General features: G+C 36.3%; 1 protein-coding gene across 1 annotated transcript in view; it reads right to left on the bottom strand.

Moving 5' to 3' along the window:
- LOC136027039 (bumetanide-sensitive sodium-(potassium)-chloride cotransporter-like) overlaps nucleotides 1-22,738 on the bottom strand; it is a 201,629-nt gene that overhangs the window by 168,537 nt on the left and 10,354 nt on the right. The window contains exon 2 of the mRNA XM_065703960.1: nucleotides 8,635-8,761. Within this exon, the coding sequence (XP_065560032.1) occupies nucleotides 8,635-8,679 (45 nt within the window). The 5' untranslated portion in view covers nucleotides 8,680-8,761. The remainder of the gene's footprint in view (nucleotides 1-8,634; nucleotides 8,762-22,738) is intronic.

The following is a 22,738-nucleotide window of genomic DNA, read 5'->3' as shown; positions in this document are numbered from 1 at the left end:
ACAACATTCTTTGCTGTCCCATTGTCTGTGCATATAAATAGATTGTCAGGTTTACCAACTCTTGGAACATGCAACATATAATGGTCCATGGGAAAACAATCCGTATTAAGATCTATACCTCATGATTCTAATGATTGCCCTTGAGCTTTGTTGATGGTGATTGCTAATCGACCATTCCCTGTGTCTCCATCGTCATTTATATATCCCCCTGTGCCCCCCGGCGTCTCCTTTGTAGTTTTGTCCCTGTGTCCCGGTCGTCATTTATATTCCCTGTGTCACGGTCGTCATTTGTGTCCCGGTGTCCCAGTCTGTGATTTCTCTTTGAGTGTCCCGGGAGTCATTTATATTCCTTGTGTCCCGGTGTCCCGGCCGTCATTTATATCCCCCTGTGCCCCCCGGCGTCCCCGTTGTAGTTGTGCCCCTGTGTCCTGGTCGTCATTTATATTCCCTGTGTCCCGGTCGTCATTTGTATCCCGGTGTCCCGGTCTGTATATACATTCGTTTTTTAGTTTTGTTTTTCTCCTTTATTTTTCATTTTTTTTCCTTTTTTATTTTTTTCTTTTTTAGTTTTTTCAGTTTTTTAGCTTTTTTAGTTTTTTTATTAGTTTTTAGTTTTTTTTTTTCTTTTTAGTTTTTTTGTAGTTTTTACCTTTTTTTAGTTTTTTTAGTTTTTTTTTACTTATGTCCTGGTCGTCATTTATACTCCCTGTGTCCCGGCCGTCATTTGTGTCCCGGTGCTTTGTTGATGGTGATTGCTAATCGAACATTCCTTTTGTCCCGGTCGCTTTCTCTTTGAGTGTCGTCATTTATATTCCCTATGTGCCGGTGTCCCGGTCGTCATTTGTGTCCCGATGTCCCGGTCTGTGATTTTGAAAACATGACGTCAGCCGACACAGAAACATGACGTCACCTGATCCACAGACAGACAGACAACTTATTTTTATATATATAGATAGATAGATAGTGCAAAGGTACGTGATGCTGCCCACCTGATCAATCTTTTCGTTACCCAACGTTACCTTTTCGTCTTCACTTTCCCTTAGCCTTAGTGACTTAGTCTTCTTAACATTAATTCTCAAACCTATTCTACCAACCTCAACTCACAAAACCTCTAAAAATTCATTCAATTTTGCTCACATTTCATCTAGTATGATTAGCTCATCAGCATAACCTAGGTCAAGGAGAGTTTTTCCTCCCCATTTGATTCTGTGGTCTCCCATTGCCTTTCCTGTGCCCTTTAAGACCAAGTTCATCAAAATGATCCATATAAAAGGGTATAAAACAACACTGCTTAACTCCTGATTTAATACCAAACCAGCTGCTAACCTCATTTCCTGCCTAAACCGCAGCAGTATTATTCTCGTACATAGCACTACTCTCTTTAATGCATTTGTCTGGTATACCATATAAGGATAAGACTTTGTAAAAGCACTCCTATCAACAGAATCGAACGCTTGCTCATAATATATAAAACTGAGGACCAAGGTGTTTGACAACTAAGGCAGTTTTCAATTATTAACCTAAGAGTGAAAATTTGGTCGACACATCCTCCAAGTTTTCTAAAACCGCACTGTTCTTCTTTTAAAACTTTGTCTGTGGCATCTCTCCCAAATGAAAAATAGTCGGTGCAACACACAAATTCTAACAACACCCCAAATACTTCTTACAGAATAAAAAAATTCAAACATATTCTCAATAATTCCTATAAAACAAAAAATCATTCTGACGAAATAAAAAAAAAATCTTGCACAATTCTAAAAACTTCTAACATAATGAAAATAGTTGGTGCAGAACACAAAATACTTGCTAGAAAGCACAAAAATTCTAATAACATCCCAAATACTTTTTATGTAATACAAAAAAGTTCAAATACAATCCAAATAATTCCTACAAAACAAAACATTATTCTTACAAGATACAAAATACTTTACGCAATCCTAAAAAAGTTCTAACGGAATAAAAAAAATAGTTGATATAGCACATTATACCTGCTATAAAACACAAAAATTCCAACAGCACCCATAATACTTCTTATAGAACACTAAAGTTCAAACATAACACAAAAAACTGCCCAAAAACAGAAATGTAAAAATACTTTGCACAATTCTAAAATAGTTCTAACAGAATGAAAATGGTCGGTGCAGAACACAAAATGCTTGCTACAAACACAAAAATTCTAAAAGCATCCCAAATACTTCTAATAGAACATTTGTACTGTTCAAAGATAATCAAGAATAATTCTAACAAAACAGAAATAATTCTTACAAAATATAAAGATGCTTTGCACGATTCTAAAATAGTTCTAACCAAATGAAAAAAAAAATTGCGCAAAACAAAAATGCATGCTATAAAACACAAAAATTCTAACAACAAGACAAATACTTCTTATAGAATACAAAAAAGTTGAAACATAATCCAAAGTAGTTCCTACAAAACAGAAATAATTCTTACAAAATACAAAATACTTAGCACAATTTTCAAATAGTTGTAATAGAATCAAATATAATTGGTGCGGAAATAAAAAAACTTGCAACAAAACACAAAAGATTCTAACAACATCCCAAACACTTTTTATAGAATACAAAAAAGTTCAAACGTAGTCCAAAATAATTCCTACAAAACAGAAATAATTTGTAGAAAACAAAATAAGTTCTAAAAAAATCCGAAATAGTTCTTAGAAAACAAAAATTATTCTCACAAAATAAACCAAAAATACTTTGCACAAATCCATATACTTCTAACAGAATAAAACATACTTTCATAATACCAACCCCGGGTACCTCCAGCCAGCCCACTACACGCCGGGTATCTGAAATCAGCTTACAGCTGCCCCCCAAGTACCTGAATCCAACCAAAGGCTCCCCCGGATACCTACAGCCAACCTTCAGCTGCCCCCGGGGACCTACAAAAACCTACCACCATTTTTTTTTACCTATTTTATATTATGCAACTGATTTTAAGCTAGCTCCATTTCTGTTAAGCAAACGTGCGTGCACGCGTGCTGAGCCCAAACGAACTTAGTTTAAAATCAGTTAAAATTTTTCATCAGTTAGAATTATTGTGTTTTGTAGCAAGTATTTTGTGTTCTGCACAATCATTTTTCATTCTGTTAGAACTATTTTAGTATTGTACGAAGTATTTTTGTGTTTTGTAAGAATTATCTCTGTTGTGTAGGAATTATATTTGATTATGTATGAACTTTTTGCCTTCTACAAGAAGTATTTGGGATGTTGTTAGAGTTTTTGTATTTTTTAGCAAGTATTTTGTTTTCTGCATCAGCTATTTTCCATTCTGTTAGAACTATTTTAAAATTGTGCAAAGTATTTTTGCATTTTGTGCGAATAATTTTTTTATTTTGTCAAAATTATATTAGATTAGGTTCAAACTTCTTGTATTCTATAAAAAGTGCTTGGGATGTTGTTAGTATTTTTGTGTTTTATATCAATTTTTTTTTTGTTCTACACCCACAATTTTTCATTCTTCTAGAACTTTTTTAGAATTGTGTAAAGTTTTTATGTATTTTGTAAGAATTATATCTGTTTTGCAGAAACTATTTGGATTATATTTGAACTTTTTGTATTCTATAAATAGTATTTGGGATGTTATTCAAATTTTTGTGTTTCGTAGCCAGTAAAGGGGGGAAAACAAATAAACACGCATCCGTGATCTTTCTTCTGGGAAAAAATACAAAATTTCCCTTTTTTTCTGATAGGAGCTTAAAACCTCTACAACAGGGTTCTCGGATACGCTGAATCTGATGGTGTGACTTTCGTTAAGATCCTATGACTTTTAGGGGGGTTTCCCCCTTTTTTCGAAAATCAGGCAAATTTTTTCATGCTCGTAACTTTTGATGGGTAAAAATTAAACTTAACGAAACTTACATATTTGAACTTAGCATAAAAATTCCATTTTTTTGTATATATCTACTGGTATCAAAACTCCATGTTTTATAATTTCAGCAACTATCGAGCCGGGTCGCTCCTTACTTGCAGTTCGTTACCGCTAACTGTTTGATTACACAGACATCGAACATTCTTGACGACGAATCAGGATCAGGGGATCAGCGTAAAATTCCTATGCATTATCAACATTGTAGATCTACAGGAAAGGAAGGACATTTTCATATCGGACCCTCCCCCACCCTACTAAATGCCCAGATTACCCATACATTTTGCAATTTTTTTACATGGTTGACCTGCTTTTGCTGGTTTCAAAAATCATGCTCCATCACCTTCTCCAAACCTGTTCCTATTTGCCTGTATGGAATTCTCGCACTTCAAAATTATCTGGGCTACATCACCATTGAACTAGTATTACTAATCGAAGTAAGCTTCCTTTGAGAAAAATTCATTTTGTATAATTCCAGAGGAAATTACCTGGGACCCAAGGGGTTCGGCCGAACGAACTTTGGGAAACTACTAATGTGGATCAATTGGTTAATTCTCTCAGGAGATCAATGATATTTTCCACGAGTTGGCAACCTATGATCTGCAGGTTACTGAGCGACGCATTTATTAATTTCAAGAGACCCACTTCAGTTAAAAAATAGTATTATATTTAAAACCACATTATAAAACATAATAATCAGACAAATATTTCGAAAATAAGAAAAATTGAAAGTAGATACTAAGAGCAACATTTTAAGTTTGATGATTAAACTAAAGTAATAATGATTCTCAAAATGTGTTTTACCGCTATTAGGCTATTATTGTTGTTCTTTTGATTAGAGATCATTTTTAGTGGCACAAGGATAGCAACGCAGTTAGTTACCGAGCGAAATAATTGTTACTCAGTTACCCAAATGAAATAATTAATTATTTATAAAATTATACGTTACCACCGACAGTATTATTGTAGTGTATGTATACCACAGACAGCAAAAAGAGGTAATTTCAATAAGTGTGGACAAAAAAAATATGGATATATCCAAGTCCAGCGTTTATCCCCCCCCCCCACGCTAAAATCCACCCCCAGAAAATCCTCCCTCCGAAAATACCTTCCTGGAAAATACCCCTTCCCCGTGACTGGTTGGTCTCCAATCACTTTCGACCTATAAAAAAAGGACTTGAAGTCTCAATTTCTGATCTAACGAGCACCCTCCGAAGTTTCAGCGACTATGAGGTAGAGGTGTGAATAAGAAATGGGCAATCCTCTGAGTTTCTGCGGTGGGGCTGAATCATCCGAGGGAATTTTCAGTGGGGAGGAAATTTTTTTAATAACTTCCTGGGTATATCCCACGAGGGGGTAATTTCCACGGTGCAGGCGGGTAATTTCTGAGGGTAAATGTCTAGAACCCTAAGATGGTGACAAAATGATTTGCGCAGGTGTAATTACCGCCAAGACTTGCAATAATGAGTGACACTATTTTTAATGATTTCTTTTTTTTATATTCATTCACCATTGATGGGTTTTTTTTTTCAAAGTCACTTTTCTCAAATTAAAAAGATTAGGGTGAAGTAGGAAATGAAGATAGATTTGAACACAATACTCCTTCTATTCAATTTTGGAGGGAAAAGGTACTTGTCGGTTTTTGGAAACACATTCAAGAATTACGCTTTTCTTACATCTCAGAAAACCGGTTTCATAGCTAATAAACAAATGATGGATGATACAATGCACCTGTCAGCTTTGTTGCAGCTCTTAGCATTAGTACAAACGAAAAACCCTTTACAGACAAATATGTTATACAAACTTATTGAATCGTTCCATATACTGATACAATGGCTTTGAAAATAGAAAGTAAAGTCATTTTAAGGTAAAACTGTTCTGAGTCGCAATGAAGGCATGGCCAAAAGTGCTGACGAACGGGTGAAAATAATTTGTTATCTAGTGGCATAATTAAATGGCAGCTGATGAAGGTACCGACGTAAATAGCATCACTATGTCTGCAACTATTCGAGGGTCCATTTTTTCTCACCAAAATCATGTACACTAGGTGGCACGTGCCCATCGTGGTGGAACTGTGCCAAGTGTTTTTAGAAGTGTGCCAAGCGTGGCAGAATCCTGCGGCACATGCATCGTTCCGAGATGTACACCAGGTGGCAGAAAAATCAGTGCCTTTCACAATTATTAATAGATTTGGTCCAATAAATACTTCGAACGTCAAAGAAAAACGCTACATTCTTACTGCAATGAGTGACAGGCAACTGAGTCTAGGCAAAACGCCCAATCACGAAAACCGTAGTTTAGAAGAAAATCATTCCAAAGATGAGTAAACAGACCCAAGTTGAAATAGGGTCCTTGAGCTTTAAAATTCATGGCAAAAGCCTTATCTTCAGGGCCAAATAATGGACGATAGGAGCAACTGGGCCCAATCAGGCTCCACAATTGAAAGGGTCCCGTGTTACCGTCAAAATAAACAAAAATACATTTCGGAATTAAAAGAATTTTTTCCATCAATTAACTTATTCTATCAATTAACTAATATGCAGACATTTCTTAATTAAATATTCAATATATACTGAGGGCCCCGCAAAAAAAGGTAATCGAGCCCCGCACCTATTCAATCCGGTCCTGCTAATCTTAACTTGGGGCAGCAAACAGAGCATGATTATTCACTATGTGGAATGATCTTAGTTGAAATAGGGCGTGTTGTCCTGATCACTCTAGTATCCTTAAAGGGTCAGGGTGATTCTGCCACACGACAGTTTTGCCATTTAAAATGGGCTCAATAGTTTCAGCAGAAAGCATTAGAGCAGCCATTTATCGGTAAATGCAGCCATTCTTGCCTAAGATTCCTATCGCAACTTCGGGCGTTCTGCCAAAGCACGGTCGCATGGTTAAAGTCACAGATGTTTTTCACCCAGGTACAAGCCAGGGCGTATTCAGGATTTTTTTAGGGGGTTATTTTTTGGTACTGTGTATTAGCCAGTACAAACTCGAGAAGTGAAGTTAGGTTAACCATATTGAAATGTGCAAAAATATGATGAAAATAAAATACTTTAGTAACAAAATTATGAAAACTACAACAAAGAATTATGGAAGGGGGACCACCCAGATAATATACCAAACATAAACCAATCAAAATACCAACTCTAATACAACTCTAAACCTAAAACGTACATTTCAACTGAGCCTAAGCTAATTATCTTCGAATACTGACAGCTACAAATCGGTTATTGTCTGATCTTATAGATCCAAATTCTCGAGCGTGTACTGGCTAATACACAAGTAACATTTTTTTTAGGGGGAAAGTTGGAGCATAAAATAATACTTTTCAAAATACATCAAATTTATTTATAGCATTTTGTAATTTTTTTAAGAGTCGGAAAAAAATTTCAGTGAGGGGGGGTTCAAACCTGGTACTCCCTCCCCCTGATATGTCCTTGAGTATAAAAGTTTACAAACTTAAAAAATGGGTAATAACAATAATGGGAAATGAACTGGGTCGCACACACGCTTATACTTTTGTATAGTTGTTGTATCCTACATGAAGAAAATTTACTTGCTAATGCATCTACACGACAACTGGAGGAAGTAATGAAAAAGCTTATCGTAAGCACAAGAATAGCCCCATCAGCTAAAATACAATCTCTTCAAATCTTTATGGATCGGAGGAAGTTGAATCAAAACCTGCCGATTTGCTTTCGTATTTTGAAATACAGAATTTAAGTCGAGGAAAAGCTTTGAATATATTTGTAGTGATATGATGATATAGGATAGTTCTTCAGAAAGTCAGTGAAAATGATCTCAATCTCAATGACAAACAATGGCATTTAAGATGTTTTTTCATAGCAAACACTATAAATCATTCAAATAATTTCCATGTATTGTTTTGAAGATGTACCTATGTTATTTTCATCAAACAGGGCGAATGTAAAACTACTGTTTTCACATACAACGAACGGATTCATCTCCCTGAAGGAGGGAGCAGGGACACATGAGAGGTGGTTTGGGGTCTTATAATCTTTCATATTAAATATTTCGATTTTGTGTGTTTTAGTTTTGACTCTTCCCACAAGGAGAATTAATTTGATAAATATCCATCTTATTTACACATACTCTAATATGAAATTTATTTTAGTCCGATTTATGCAACATTTATCTGGTGTATTCGCTGTGGCATATTCCTGTTTTTCCCCTTTTTCTGTCTATAAACAATCAAGAGAGATAAAACTCTACAAAAAGAAAACTTCAAAACGAGACGACGGCCAGTAGAATTGAAAGACCAAAAACAACGCGGATATTTCGCCTGTATCCAAACAAGGCGTCTTCAGCACGAGATAGAAAATTAAAAGAAAACTAATCTAAAAACAAATAAAAACCACAACCAATAAAAACAAAATTTATTTGTTTTTAGATTAGTTTTCTTTTAATTTTCTATCTTGTGCTGAAGACGCCTTGTTTGGATACAGGCGAAATATCCGCGTTGTTTTTAGTCTTTCAATTCTACTGGTCGTCGTCTCGTTTTGAAGTTTTCTTTTTGTAGAGTTTTATCTCTCTTGATTGTTTATTGTCATGTCTGGCCAGTTCGGCTTAAGAACTTTCATTTTTTCTGTCTATCTCCCTTTTGTAGTCAATCTGGCTGCAGAGCCGACGAGTCGCAAACAAATGTCATCTTTATGATGAGTAAACATAAAAATACGAACAATTAAGCTGAGCTAAACTTAAAAAAAGAAGAAGAAAAAACGATACCTGAACTGCGTCAACTTTAAATCGGTGTTTCCCTTCGTTATCCATTAAAACCAGGCTAGCTATTCGCCGCTAAATATTTCCTCCACAAAAATCAGAAGCTTCGGATACGGCAGCCGCAATTTGGACACTAAAAGGGAAAATTGTAAGTTACCGAAACTTAGCTCTTAGCGATTGCCAAAAAAAATGTTTGGAGCATTTAATGCCGGCAAATGCGGTATGCATCCAGAGGGCATTTGGAAACACTTATATAATGCGTCATCTGTCAATTCCCGCGAAAATTAAATAAGACTAGGACAAGCCCCAATTTTTAAACGCCCAGGTGCTAGCGGCAGAAATTTTAGCATCAAAGAAATTTAATTGAATTTATTAGTTTTCTATTGCTTGGCTTAAATTTATTTATTAGTATAAATTACTTTGTTGTTTTTCCATTACTTAGCTTAGTAGAAAGTGAACACACCATTCGATGCAGCTTTTCAGGGTCTTTCCAAATATACCAATTGATTCCTTCACTAATTTCATTTGGATTCCTAAAAGACAGGGACGTAATTTACTACGTGGCAGAGGGGGCCACTCCCCCCAGATCCCAGTTTCCTCCGAGCTGAAATTTCGTTTGTTCAAAAAATTGTCAAAACTAAGATAATCTACATAAATTCAAGCGTATACAGAAATGAGTCAGTTTTTCTCGGCCAATCTTTGCCTTTATGGTACTATATGGCTCATTTTTCAGTTTCAATGTCATTTTCACTTGATTTGGGAAAATTGACTCCAAATTCCCCCCCCCCCCCTAGGATTTTGGAGAAAATTACGGCAATGCTTAAAGGGACCCTTAAAGTAACACCATGCTCCTTACAATTTGTTAGCAGAAAGCTCTTACCAAAACTCCTGAAAACTACTTTAAAACAATCATAAATACTGTACTTACTTACGTACATAATAAAAATGCATTTATTTATTTTGTTTTTCACCAAGGCAGTAAGTATAGAATGAATTGTCGTAGAAACTTCATTAGGAGTTCATTCGATACTGAAAGTTCAAGTGCTCTTTTTAAGAGTGAAAAGTTATTTAAAGGCCACCAGCCCCCCTCCCATACCCATCAATTCCCCAAGTAGGCTACATCAAATCAAATTCTGAGACAGCCATTTTGTTAAGCAGAGCTAAAAGGTTCAGTATCTAGGTTTATTGGTACCCCCCCCCCCCCACAGCCCTCAGGGCAAGGGTTGTAAGTTATGAAATTCGCGCATTGTTTCTATATAGTATATATTATTGTGAAGGGTGGTCATGTTTAATCTTTAGTGTCCAAAAAGACGAAGGGCATTCAGGTGAAGCTCTCGGAGAATGTTGAGGGGAGCGTTGAACTAAATCAAAACACGTCATGTGCATATGAGTCATGAAAAAGGCGTAACTAAGGAATGACCGAGTGTATTAATTTGGAACTTCCTGTAAATGATGAGGGGGGTGGTGATGAATGGAACAAAAAGGCAATATTTGAGCGCTACAACTAGTACTACTGCTACTACTACTACTACAACTATTGCTACTACTATTGCAACTACTACCACTACTACAACTGCTGCTTCTGTAGCAAGTGCTACCAAGGCTGAAGGTACTGCAATTAAAATTGGAGGAAATGTTGAAATAAATCCAAACATACAACGTGCATGCAAATTGTCAAAAGGGCGAATCAGCGATATCTTTGGAATGGCTCACTCTATCAAGCTGAAACTTCCGAGTATCACGAGGAAATGCTCAACTGTCCAAAATGTAACTTATGCATACTACTACTGCTTCTATTGCTCCTACTACCGGTAGTAGTCTACTACCACAAATACGATGGCACTAGTATTATTAATACTAAGGATACGAAGACAAAATTTGAGAGAATATAGAAAGGGAAATTGAACTAAATCAAAACACACTGTGTGCATGCTGACTGTCGAAAGGGCATATCACAAACATTTATATGGGCATTGAAGCTTTCAGGGAATGCTAAAAGGGGGATATCAGTTGACCGAAAGGCAATATGTAGCCGCTACTACTAATACTACTTAAACAGCTACTACTACTACTTATACAACTACTTCACCTACTACTTGTATTGAAACTACTACTAACGCTAATAGTATTAAGAAGAAAATTTCAGGAAGTGTTGAGGGGAAAGTTTCACTAAATTAAAACACACTATGGATATACAGGTCATCAAAAGGGCATATCGACAATATAATAGCAATGGGTAATTGTAGTAAGTTCAAACTTCCAGAGCTTGATGAGGAGGATGGTCAACTGACGAAAAGGCAACATGTTGATGCTTCTGCTGCTACTAGTGCTAGTGTCAGGTTAGCTATTTAATATAATGCGTTCTGGGTGGCCTACTTTCCATAATTCTCTGTAGTTCCGATAATTTTGCTACTAAAGTATTATACTTTCATTATATTTTAGTACATTTGATTAAGATTAACTTAACTTCACTTCTTTGGTGTGGTCGCCATAATACGTAAGCATATTTTTTTTTTAATAGCCGCAAAGTCATTGAACAGCATACATAAATAACGGATCGATTTTACCAGAAACATTTTGGGTTTACCAGCTATAATACCAATAGTGAGTAATATCCAATTTTAAATTGTAGAAAATACGTTTTAGTATTACTCCAAATGAAGATCAAATAAGCCATAATATGAACTCTGGATATCCGATTATTTCTCTCTATATAACAGAGAATTTCAAGTAATTTTACAAGTTCTATAGCTAGTCTATATTCCTATTACTATCAAGACGGCTTCACTTCGAACTTCTCTACTAAGCATGACCCCGGTTTTATTGATTTTCTTCGAGAAGCAGGTGCTTGTCACATGATAGGTAATGTTTACTTCAGGATTTTTTTTTTGTTGTGGTTGTTTAAAAAACTCGCGAGGGCCTGGAAAAAACAATAAGGGTAAAAAAACAGTCAGGGCCCGCTAAACCAAGATTTCTTTGATTGATACTATACGATACGATATGATACGTTTCAAGACATTTCAAGACGTTTTTTAATACATTGTTCTTCACGACATCTTTCTTCAAGAATTGGACATGTTTCTTCAAGGCCCGTTGGGAATCCCTGATTTTAACTGAGTAGGGTTCAAACGTGGGTGTTATGTACTGACGGCGCACACTTGAGTATTACGTAATGGTGGCAAACACGTGGGATGTTACATAGTGACGGTGCATACGTGGGATATTACATAATACTTTAAGAAGTTTTTTCTTCGGGATCTCGTTTTTCTTTCAAGGCTTTTTCTCTTCTTCGAAATTTCATTTTCTTCAAGATTTTTCTTTCTACTTCGAGACATTTTTTTCAAGATTTTTTCCTCAGGGAACCTTAACATTGGAAGATTATTGTCCGCTTTAGGAATCGAAAGAGATTTCCCCCCAATGGAACTGCGCGCTAGAAAGATGTACCAAGAAAGCCTTCCTCATACTTGGATTCGGGTAATACTTTCTACATTATAAACTGTTTCCCAATCAGGGAATTTATTGGATTCTTGTTCAGATCTATAAGCTATGTATTATGCGTTACACATCCATTGTTTCCAAAAACAAACCACCTGATGTTACATCATAGTCATGTAGTTGCTTGGATCAATAATATCCCTATTGCTTTCCGCGTTACCAGGGCTATGTAAACAACAGGTAAATTATCACGCAAACAAAATAGCCTAAGGGAAGGGAAGGTTGAGAGGGAAGGTTGTTTTTAGAGGTAAATTCATGCCATATTAAGGGATAATTCTGAGAGGTTTTAATGAAAATACCTCGTTTCTTTGAGCCAAGACTAAGCATTCCTGATTGCTAAGCATCAAAGCATTACAAAATAATAAAATCACAGAAAAAAAGCAGTTAAAATCAACAAACGGAAAAAACATGAAAAAGCTGATATAGGATAAAAAGAGCAAACCATGCTAGGGGGAGGGGGAAGGTTGTTATTAGAGGTAAATTCATGCCATATTAAGGGATAATTCTGAGAGGTTTTAATGAAAATACATCGTTTCTTTGAGCCAAGACTAGGTCTTCCTGGTTGACGATCACATATTTTAATAATATTTTTCTTCGTGTTTTGCAAAATCCCGTTAGAGGTAAATCTAAGCCACATTAAGAGATATTTTGAGAGATTTTTAATGGGAACACCAAATGGATGACTTATTGGAGGTAAATTCAAGGGGGGCACAAGACAAGTGACTTAATTCCATATTTTTGTTCGTTCATTGTTGGTGTTATTTTCTCTCAATTCCCAACCCGTGGCACACTATGGCTGACACATGGCACCCTTTGGTACATATTACCAATCCTATGACATTCTCAGATATTCTCATGATAAAATATGCTTTAAATTTATTGATTCGTGTTTTTGCAAGCCACATACCTACGTGAGTAAATGGTAATTTACTACACCGTGCCACATTATGGCTGACAATTGTCACCCTCTGGCACCCCTCATAACACCTAAGGTATTCTCAGATATTTTCATGATAAAAATATGCTTTAAATCCATTGATTCGTGTTTTTTTATTCATCCCCAACATGATTCCCCCATGGTAATTCACAACCACCGTGGACAACTATGGATGGCATATGGAACCATAATCATTTCTAAGGCATTTTCCAGATATTTTCATGATATTTTTTATGAAATCCGTGGGTTCGTGTTTTCTCAAGCAAACCCAACGTGATACCCCCCATGGCAATTCACCCCACCGTGGCACACTATAGCTGACTCGTGGTATCCCTGGAAAACTCAAAGCCTTGTACACGGAACTCTCTGGCGCGCATTATCACACATAAGATATTTTTCAGGCATTTTACGTAGAAGTGTCCGTTTACAATAGAACTAAGTGTTTAAACTTTGAGGAAAATTCCCTATAGCGTTTCTTCTGATGAATCATGGCGAATGACGCCAGAGTGGCAGTATGTGCCTGCCGAGTGGCACCCTTTGGCCCGCAATATCACAAACACACAAATTCAGACACACAGACACAAAAAGACAAGACACAGAGAGACAAACACAAAGTCAAACACACAGCCACGGTGAGAGAGAGACAAAAACACACAAACAAACGCACAAAGTGAGACACACAAACATAGACACAGAGACAGGTAAATACAGTCAAACACACAGACACGGTGAGAGAGAGACAAAAACACACAAACACAAAGTCAGACATACAAACAAACAAAGATAGTCCCTGCTTACTTAAAGCAGGGACAAGTGCTATTAAACGATAATTTTCATGAGCCTTCGGGTTTCCTCTCTTAAAAAGTGGTATAAACAATGATGTCTTCCAAGCGCTTGGCCATTGCCCTGACCTTAACACCTTATTACAAAGAAGAACAATTATCGGTATCAAAATGGAAAGAAAATTCTTAAATAACAATATTGGTATACCATCAACACCCGCAGCAGTACCACCTTTTAACTTCTTAAATATTGACTTAATCTCTTGGCCATTCACATCACCCACTAAATCGTAATCATGTTCTCTCATGGGATAAATAACCATCTCTGGGGTATGCGCTACCTCCTGAAGATCTGCACAAACACCTTCTAAATTATTTAGGTAATCAGGCAATGAATCAGCTTCCGGAACAGCCTGGGTATTAACATTTCTCCTTCCACTATAATTCTTTATATAGCCCCAAAACTTTTTAAAATCTTTATTTCTAAAATCATCAGCGATATCCAGTTTCTTCTTATGCTCGTACTCTTTTTTTTTTTTTTTATTAAACTTTTATATTCTCTTCTTTTATCTTTATAATTAGCCAATTTTAGACTTTGATCTTCCGCGCTATCAAATTCATTCAAACAATTTAATAAATATTTTGCTTCTTCTTTCATTAACTTGCAATCCAAGTCAAAATATCCCTCATTCTTTTTTAATTTTTTAGTTAGGCCACATGATTCTGCACAACTGCCCATTATTTCATTTAACAGCATAATTACACTATGTGCATCTTTTTCATTGTCTTCTAACGCTTTCAAATTATTTTTTACATGCGAGTCCAATAGCTCCCTTCTAAATGCCTCAATATCTTTATCTGTTAAATCATTTCTAATTCGTTTTCCTAAACCTATTTTTCTATAATCCGCATTATAGAAATTTCTTAGTCGTGAACCGTGTTTCGCAAACTGCCCAATCTTCACCTCAAGCATAATAGCTCTATGATCAGATCCAACTAAATCTAATACTCCCATATTTATTGATTCAGGTACAAGTTGCGTATTAATTAGCACATAATCTACAACACTTGGAGTTGGACCCGAAAGGCAAGTGAACTCGCCCCTACCCTTATCCTTCCCAAACCTACCATTCGCAATCATCAGACCATGTTCCCCACAAAACGCCAGGAGCTTTCTTCCCCATACATTTATTTTTCTTTTTTCATCCTTGTTGCTTCGTGGTATTCTACAACAAATTGGGACAAAATCACCTAAATCTGGGATCAACACATCTGGGATCTCAGCCTCCAGGCCGGTATAAGCATTGAAATCCCCCATTAACACACAATCCAGATCTTTATAACTTTCTTGTATTAACGAAAATTCTTCCCCTAAAATTTCCCAAGTATTTTCTCGATTGTACGAACTATTCTGTGGAGGTATATACACTACACCCAAAATTAATTGCTTCCCACATTTCAAATAAATAGACAGCCAAAGCAAGTTTTCAGATCTACTACTAATTCTCTCATAGCCGTCAATAGCAGATGCTTTAACCAAAACCAAAATGCCACCATAATGTCTATTATTTCTTGCTACATTACGCACGGTCTGTTCAACGAAATACCCGGGGAGAGGTGATATAGGAGAACAATCGTTCCATGTTTCAATCAGCGAAATCACATCAAACGAAAATAAATCGTCATATAAATAGGTCAACTTATCACGTAATCCTTGTATGTTCCATGACACTAGACTCAGTATATGGCCCTCTATATCCTATGTTTCTACGCCTTCTGTTAGCACGTTAACATCACTAGCCTTTGGTTGAGATTGCTCGTTACTAGTCTTAGTCGGGGGAAAGGCAACATGATAATACTCACGAGTGCGGTTATTTCTATCCGCTAACTCACTTCGGTGTTTATTGTAATAAAAATCACGTGAAAAACCACCACGATGTCTATCATTAAACTTCTTTCTTGGCGAATGGCTTCCTTTGGGTGCTACATTACGAGTACCTGGTCGAAACAAGTCATTTGGGCTGATAATAGCACTAGAAGGTCTTTTAGCTGTCGATACTGCCTGAGGAGTGGTGGTCGATGGTACTAATGTCTCAGTATCACTATCACTGGCATCACTAACTAGCCTCATCGGAATATTATTGGGATCATTTGGGAGCCTAGCACTAAAGGGTGGACCAGAATTTTGTACTGGCTTCAAATTACGCTTAATCTCGACTATTGAATTTCCATCATACCTGAATATTTCCTTCGATGAATAGTTTGTCACCTCGTAATTTTGCATCACGGCCATCATTTTGCGCAGTAGTTAACATTTCCTTTAAATGTTTACGGGCCTCCCTTTGTATAGCTGTGTAATCCGGAGCCACCGATAAACCAAACCTTCTTAATACGGAGCTGTTTCTTAAAATATAGTCTCTGATTTCAACCGAGTTTAGCTTTACTACTATCGGCCCTGATTTCAATCTAAAAATGTCACGTATATCACTTCGATTTATCCCGAGAGACGGCATAGTACGATTTAATAACCCCGTTATTTCTTGCTTCAGAGTATAATCGCCGAGTTGTTGAGGGGTGTAATTATAGAAGATTAAATTCGTTCTTTTCTGCTCTGCTTCGAGCTTGTTGGCTCGTTCATAAGAGACTGCTAGGTTAGATTTCACATTTTCCAGCTCTTTTTTAATTTCATCATTTGTCTTAGCATTGTTAGATAACTGCGTAATAATGTTACTTAACTGTACTTGTATGGCATCAATGCTATCCGAAAGTTCAGGAATCGTATTAACTTTCTGCGAAAGCACTGGTAATAAATCCAGTTTAAAATTAATTTCTTGCAAGAACTGGGCACTTTGCATTTTCTCGACCTCTCGTGTTTGGACTGCCATTTACACCCTTATAAACTTATCAAAGTGCAAAGTGTAAAACCTTTATCACTCCTTGATTTGATCCAGTATCGTTAATTAGCAATAAGACTTTTTTTCACCATTCGAAAAAAATCACAATATTGGCTCAAAGCCACGCGGGAGAGAAACGTTATTTCAATCTTGGTTTAAACTAGTTAGTTACACAATTTGTCTAAATGTAAGCATGGATGTTATCCGAAAGAAATGAAATCTGGTTTTGTTGTTAACTCCTTGAACTCTGAATGAAAACTGGTAATGAGTAGGGGGCCAAAGCTGTTAGCCCTTTTAAAAAACTTCCTATTCAAATCAAAAAGACCCGATTTTTCACTAAACGCTCTTAAAAATTAGGATAAGCAATCAAACTTTAGCGTAAAGAGCAAGGTATTAAGGAGGGGGACACCTTTCTCATGTGGAGGGGGCAAATCTCCCCCACACAGGATATCTCCTTCGGTGAAATTTCATCCAATGTAAAATAAACCTTCCTCCCGTCCAATTCCCTCCAGACAGTTCCATCCTCACTGAGAATCCCGCCTCCCTGTAATATTGCTTGTGGACGATTCAGCCTGAAAAATTCTCTTTGGCATTACTTCATTATTCTAAAGTATACGTATACTATATACTAAACTATTCTAAACAATATACGTATACTATATACTAAACTATACTAAAGTATGCATAATATTTTCCGGCCATTTCAAGATTTGCTCCTTACTTTTAGTTAAAATAACCATTTTTCTAAGAAATTAATTTCTAATAGTTCCCAAATTATACCGAAAAACCTGGCTCTCCTCCATATAAAATTCCATCCCCTACAGAAACATTTCACCGTAGAAGCTCTTTTCACGTAAAGCTAAACCCCACCAGGAAATTCCTCCAACACAATTTCATTCTAGCTGAAAATTCCACCCAGAAGCTTTATTGCGGACGATTTCAGGTGAAAAATGTTTCTTGCACACTTTCATTTGAAAAAAAAACTGATTTCTGATTGTTCTTAAAATCATACCGGTAATTCCCTCTGTGAAAAGATTCCCAACATAAGGACAGCAAAAGGATATTTTCTAGCAAGTTTTTTTGGAGGGGGGGGGCTGTACAAAAGAAACCTAAAAACGCATCTAAAGTATGAAATTGATATCTACTCCCTTATAATTCCTGGGAATATTTCAGGTCTACGCTGTTATTCTGAAAGTAAGAACAACATGAAACCCCAAAATCCGTACGGGAGGGGGATTGCGTCTTCCTAATCCAAACCTCCACCTCAAGGTCAAAGAAACTTCGGAGCGTGCTTCAAACTTTACTTATCAAATTTTCAGTTTTATTTGTTCAATTAGAATTAAATCTTTAGCCTCCTTATAGCTCATTAAACCCTAAATGCATATTAAATGCGTTCAATACCTTGTGGCAACTAATTGTTTCTCCTTGTACTATAAAAATATTACATTCAGATGCCTATTGGCACAGAAAGTTTACCCCACTACGCCAACGCGCGTGGGGGCGGTTCTGGCAGACAACAAGCTGAATATAATCGATGAAATAAGATTCCAATCTGGTTTTTTAGCATGTTGATAAATTATGTTCTGACTGTAACTGATCTCTTAATATGACTTAAATTTACCTCTAAGAACAACCCTCTCCCTCCCCCTGGAATTACTTGCTAGGGGTCTCGCCTTTCTTTAATTCACGCTTTTTCACTTATAGTTTATCCTAAACCAGTTTTTTCACATTTCTGTTTCCGTTTGCTGAGTTTTAACTGCTTTTTTGCGTTTTTATGATTTTATAAAGCTTGTGGCACTTAGCAATCTAGAATGCATAGTCTTGGCTCAAAGAAACGAGTCATTAAAAGCTCTCAAAAATATCTCTTAACATGGCTTAAATTCACCTCTGATAACAACCCCCTCCCTCCTGGAAATGGTTTGTACGGTTACCGCCTTTCTTTAATCCTTTCTTTTTGGCTTATATTTTATCCTTTATCAGCTTTATTCATGTTTTAACTTGCGTTTGTTGATTTTTAACTGCTTTTTTCTGTGATTTCATGATTTTGTAATGTTTTTTATCAATAAAACTTAAATGGACAATAAAAAGTCTGTGTCTTACAAAGCATTGTCTAGACCACGTTAGAAAATTAGTAACATGCAGATGCACGTCAAATTTAAAAGAATTCTCAAAGAATCACTATTTTAAATGTTTTAAGCAAGTTTATATCCTTCTCTAAGAAAATATTTTAAGAATTTCTCTGAGAAGGACTATTTTCCTATGCTTTAAGCAAGCTTAGATCAGTCTCTAAGACAACATCTCTAAACATTCTTTAAGAAGGACTATTTTCCTATGTTTGAGCAAGTGAAAAAGACTAATTTGAAAAACTCATTTGAAAAAAGACACACATCGAAGAAAAGAGTGGCGGCTATGTGTGCTGTTAAATTTATTATAGCGTCACTACTTTCGTTTTGGTTATGAAAAGGATATTTCATGATTAGTTAGTAGAAAAGTCCGAAGTTAAGCCATCTTGATAGTAATACGACTAAAGACTAGCTTTAGAATTTGTAAAATATCTTAAATTTCCTGTTGCAAAGAGAAAAATAATCGGGTTTCCAGATTTAATACTATAGCTTATTTGATGTTCATTTCGAGTAATACTAAAACGTATTTCTTACGATTTAAAATTGCATATTACTCACTATTGGTATTATAGCTGGCGAAACCAAAATGTTATATGTAAAATCAATCCGTTATTTATGCGTGCTATTCGAATATGCGGTTATTAAAAAAAAGTACTTACATTTTATAGCAACCACACTAAAGAAGCTAAGTTAGGTTAGTCTTAATGAAATATACCAAAATATGAAAATGTCTTGATAGTAATACGACTAAAGACTAGCTTTAGAATTTGTAAAATATCTTGAAATTCCCCGGTGCAAAGAGAAAAATAATCGGGTTTCCAGATTTAATACTATGGCTTATTTGATCTAAAATTGCATATTACTCACTATTGGTATTATAGCTGGTGAAACCAAAATGTTATATGTAAAATCAATCCGATATTTATGCATGCTATTCGAATATACGGTTATTAAAAAAAAGTACTTATATTTTATAACAACCACACCAAAAGAAGCTAAGTTATGTTAGTCTTAATGAGATATACCAAAATATGAAAATGTCTCGACGAAGAAAAACAAATCTTGAAGAAAATGAAATCTCACAGAAAAAAAAATTGAAGAATCTCTTAAAAGTATTATGTAACATCCCATCGTCATTACGTAGCATCCCACGTGTGCACCGTTATTACGTAACATCCCACTGTGCTCCACCATTGCGTAATACTTACGCGTGTGCCACCATTACGGAACACTCAAGGGTGCAACGTCATTAAGTCACACCCCTGTGTGCACACTCCTAAGGTACAAGTGAGGGTTCCCCAAGGGCCCTAAGGAAACAGGTTTTGAAGAAATTCTTGAAGAAATACGTCTTGAACAAGAAAGTTTTAACAAAAGTCTTGAAGAAAAATGTCTCAAAAAACGTTTTGAAGAAAATATTTGCATGAGTAAACAAACAAACTCCTATTACACAAAAACCAAAGAAATTTTGATTTGACGGGCCCTGAAGGTTTTTCTGAATCTTAAACCATTGAGGAAAAAGAGCAGCGGCAATATGTGTTGTTAAAGTCATTATAGCGTCACTACTAACGAGATCCAATCAACTGACTGATCCATTGTGCAGAAGTGATACCAAATTAAGCGAAAAAAGCAACAATCCCAAAATGCTTTATTTTCATATTGTAAAAAGTTTCCTTAATCAGTTTGCTTTTACTGAACCAAAATTCCTATATTGTTGTATTTTCAGCAAAGCACTAGTCATATAGCATAATTATTTTGTTTATTTGTACTAGTTTTACTGAAATATGTTAAGTGAACTGTGAAACAATGGTTTTAATTCGTTGTAAGTTTCAACTTCGCTCTTTACATCCCTCAGAAAAACAGTTTTTATGTCACTTGGTATTAACCAAGTGACATATAGCGATCGCAAATTCTGTCGGTCGGTCTGTCTGTCCTGGTTTGGGAAGGAAATCTTGGAAAGCGCTTAAAGCGGAATGATCAGGATGAAACTTGGTGGGAAGAATAAGCAGAAGTCCAAGATACATAACTGACATAACCGGACCGGATCTGCTCTCTTTGGGGGAGTGGGGGGGAGTAACTCGGAAAAATTAGAAAAAATGAGGCATTTTCAACTTACGAACGGAGATCTTAGTGAAATTTGATATTTAGAAGGATCTTGTGCTTTTGAGCTTTCGTTTTAAAACCCAACCAGATCCAGCGACATTGGGGGGAGTTGAAGGGGGAAACCGAAAATCTTGGAAAACATGAAAATTGAGGTATCTTTATCTTACGAATGGGTGATCAGACCTTAATGAAACTTGATATATAGAAAGATCTTACGTCTCAGATGATCCATTTTCAATTTGAATCGGATCCGGGGACATTGGGGGTTGGAGGGTGGAAACAAAAATCTTGGAAACCGGAAATCTTGCAAAACGTTGAGAGTGGAGAGATCGGGATGAAACTTGATGGGAAGAATTAGCACAAGTTCTAGATACCTGATTGACATAATTGAAACGGTTCCGCTCTCTTTGAGGGAGATGGGGGGGGGGATTTCCAGTTCTTTGGCGGGTTCGGTGCTTCTGGACGTCCTAGGGCGATGAAAATTGGTAGGCGTGTCAGACACCTGCACAAATTGACTTGATAACAGTCGTTTCCCCAATTCGACCATCTGGGGGGCTGGAGGGAGAGGAATTTTTTTAATTAGAGGTATTTTTAACTTATGAATGGGTGATCGGATCTTAATGAAATTTGATATTTAGAGGGACCTCGTGTCTCAGAGCTCTTATTTTGAATCTCGACCGTATCCGGTGATATTGGGGGAGTTGGAGGGGGAAACGGGAAATCTTGGAAAACACTTAGAGTGGAGAGATCGGGATGGAACTTAGTGGGAAGAATAACCACAAGTCCTAGATACGTGATTGACGTAATCGGACTGAGTCCGCTTTCTCTGAGGGAAGAACGGGTGACCGGATCTTAATGAAATTTGATATTAGAAGAAACTCATGTCTCAGAGGTCTTACTTTGAATCACGACCAAATCTGGTGACATTGGGGGGAGTCGGAGAGGAAAAACGGAAATCTTGGAAAACGCTTAGAGTGGAGAGATCGGGATTAAACTTGGTGGGTAGAATAAGCAAATGACGTATATATTAGATTGACGTAACCGGACTGGGTCTGCTATCTTTGGGGGAGTTAGGGGGGTCCAATGCTCTGGTGAGTTCGGTGCTTCTGGACGTGCTAGGACTATGTCAATTGGTAGGCGTGCCAGGGACCGGCACAAATTGACTTGATAAAGTTGTTTCCCGATTTGACCATCTGGGGGGCTGAAGGGAGAGAAAAAATTAGAAAAAATGAGATATTTTAACTTACGAGTGGGTGATTGGATCTTAATGAATTTTAATATTTAGAAAGTCATCTTGTCTCAGAGCTCATATTTTAAATCCCGACCGGCATTAAGCCTCTGATTTTCCTTTTAAATCGATCTGTTGATTATAATTTTGCTAGAGCTCATGCCATATGAGCTCTTGGCTCTTCCGATATCGTCACAAATGCCATATGAGCTCTTAGCTCTTGTTTAAATTAATAGCACTGTTAGCGTCCAAGCATATAATAAGCAATGCATATATAATAAATATATATGCATATATATAATAATATATATATAATAAATATAAATATACAATGCATATATATATAATAAATATATATATATCATATATGCGTCCAAGCATATATAATAAGCAATATTATAATAAGCAATGCTTAACCCAATTCGGCGCCTTGGAAGATTGTATATAATATGTGTCTTCCGTAATCTTAGTTAATCGAGTGTTTGACTTGCTGAGACAAACAATGCATTTTTTGGAGGAAATTTTACCTGGGCCATAGCTATAGTCTTAAA

Source organism: Artemia franciscana, chromosome 5 (genome assembly GCF_032884065.1).
Source record: "Artemia franciscana chromosome 5, ASM3288406v1, whole genome shotgun sequence".
NCBI lineage: Eukaryota > Metazoa > Arthropoda > Branchiopoda > Anostraca > Artemiidae > Artemia > Artemia franciscana.
The sequence above is the reverse complement of the archived record's forward strand: the minus strand, read 5'-3'. Positions and strand labels throughout refer to the sequence as shown.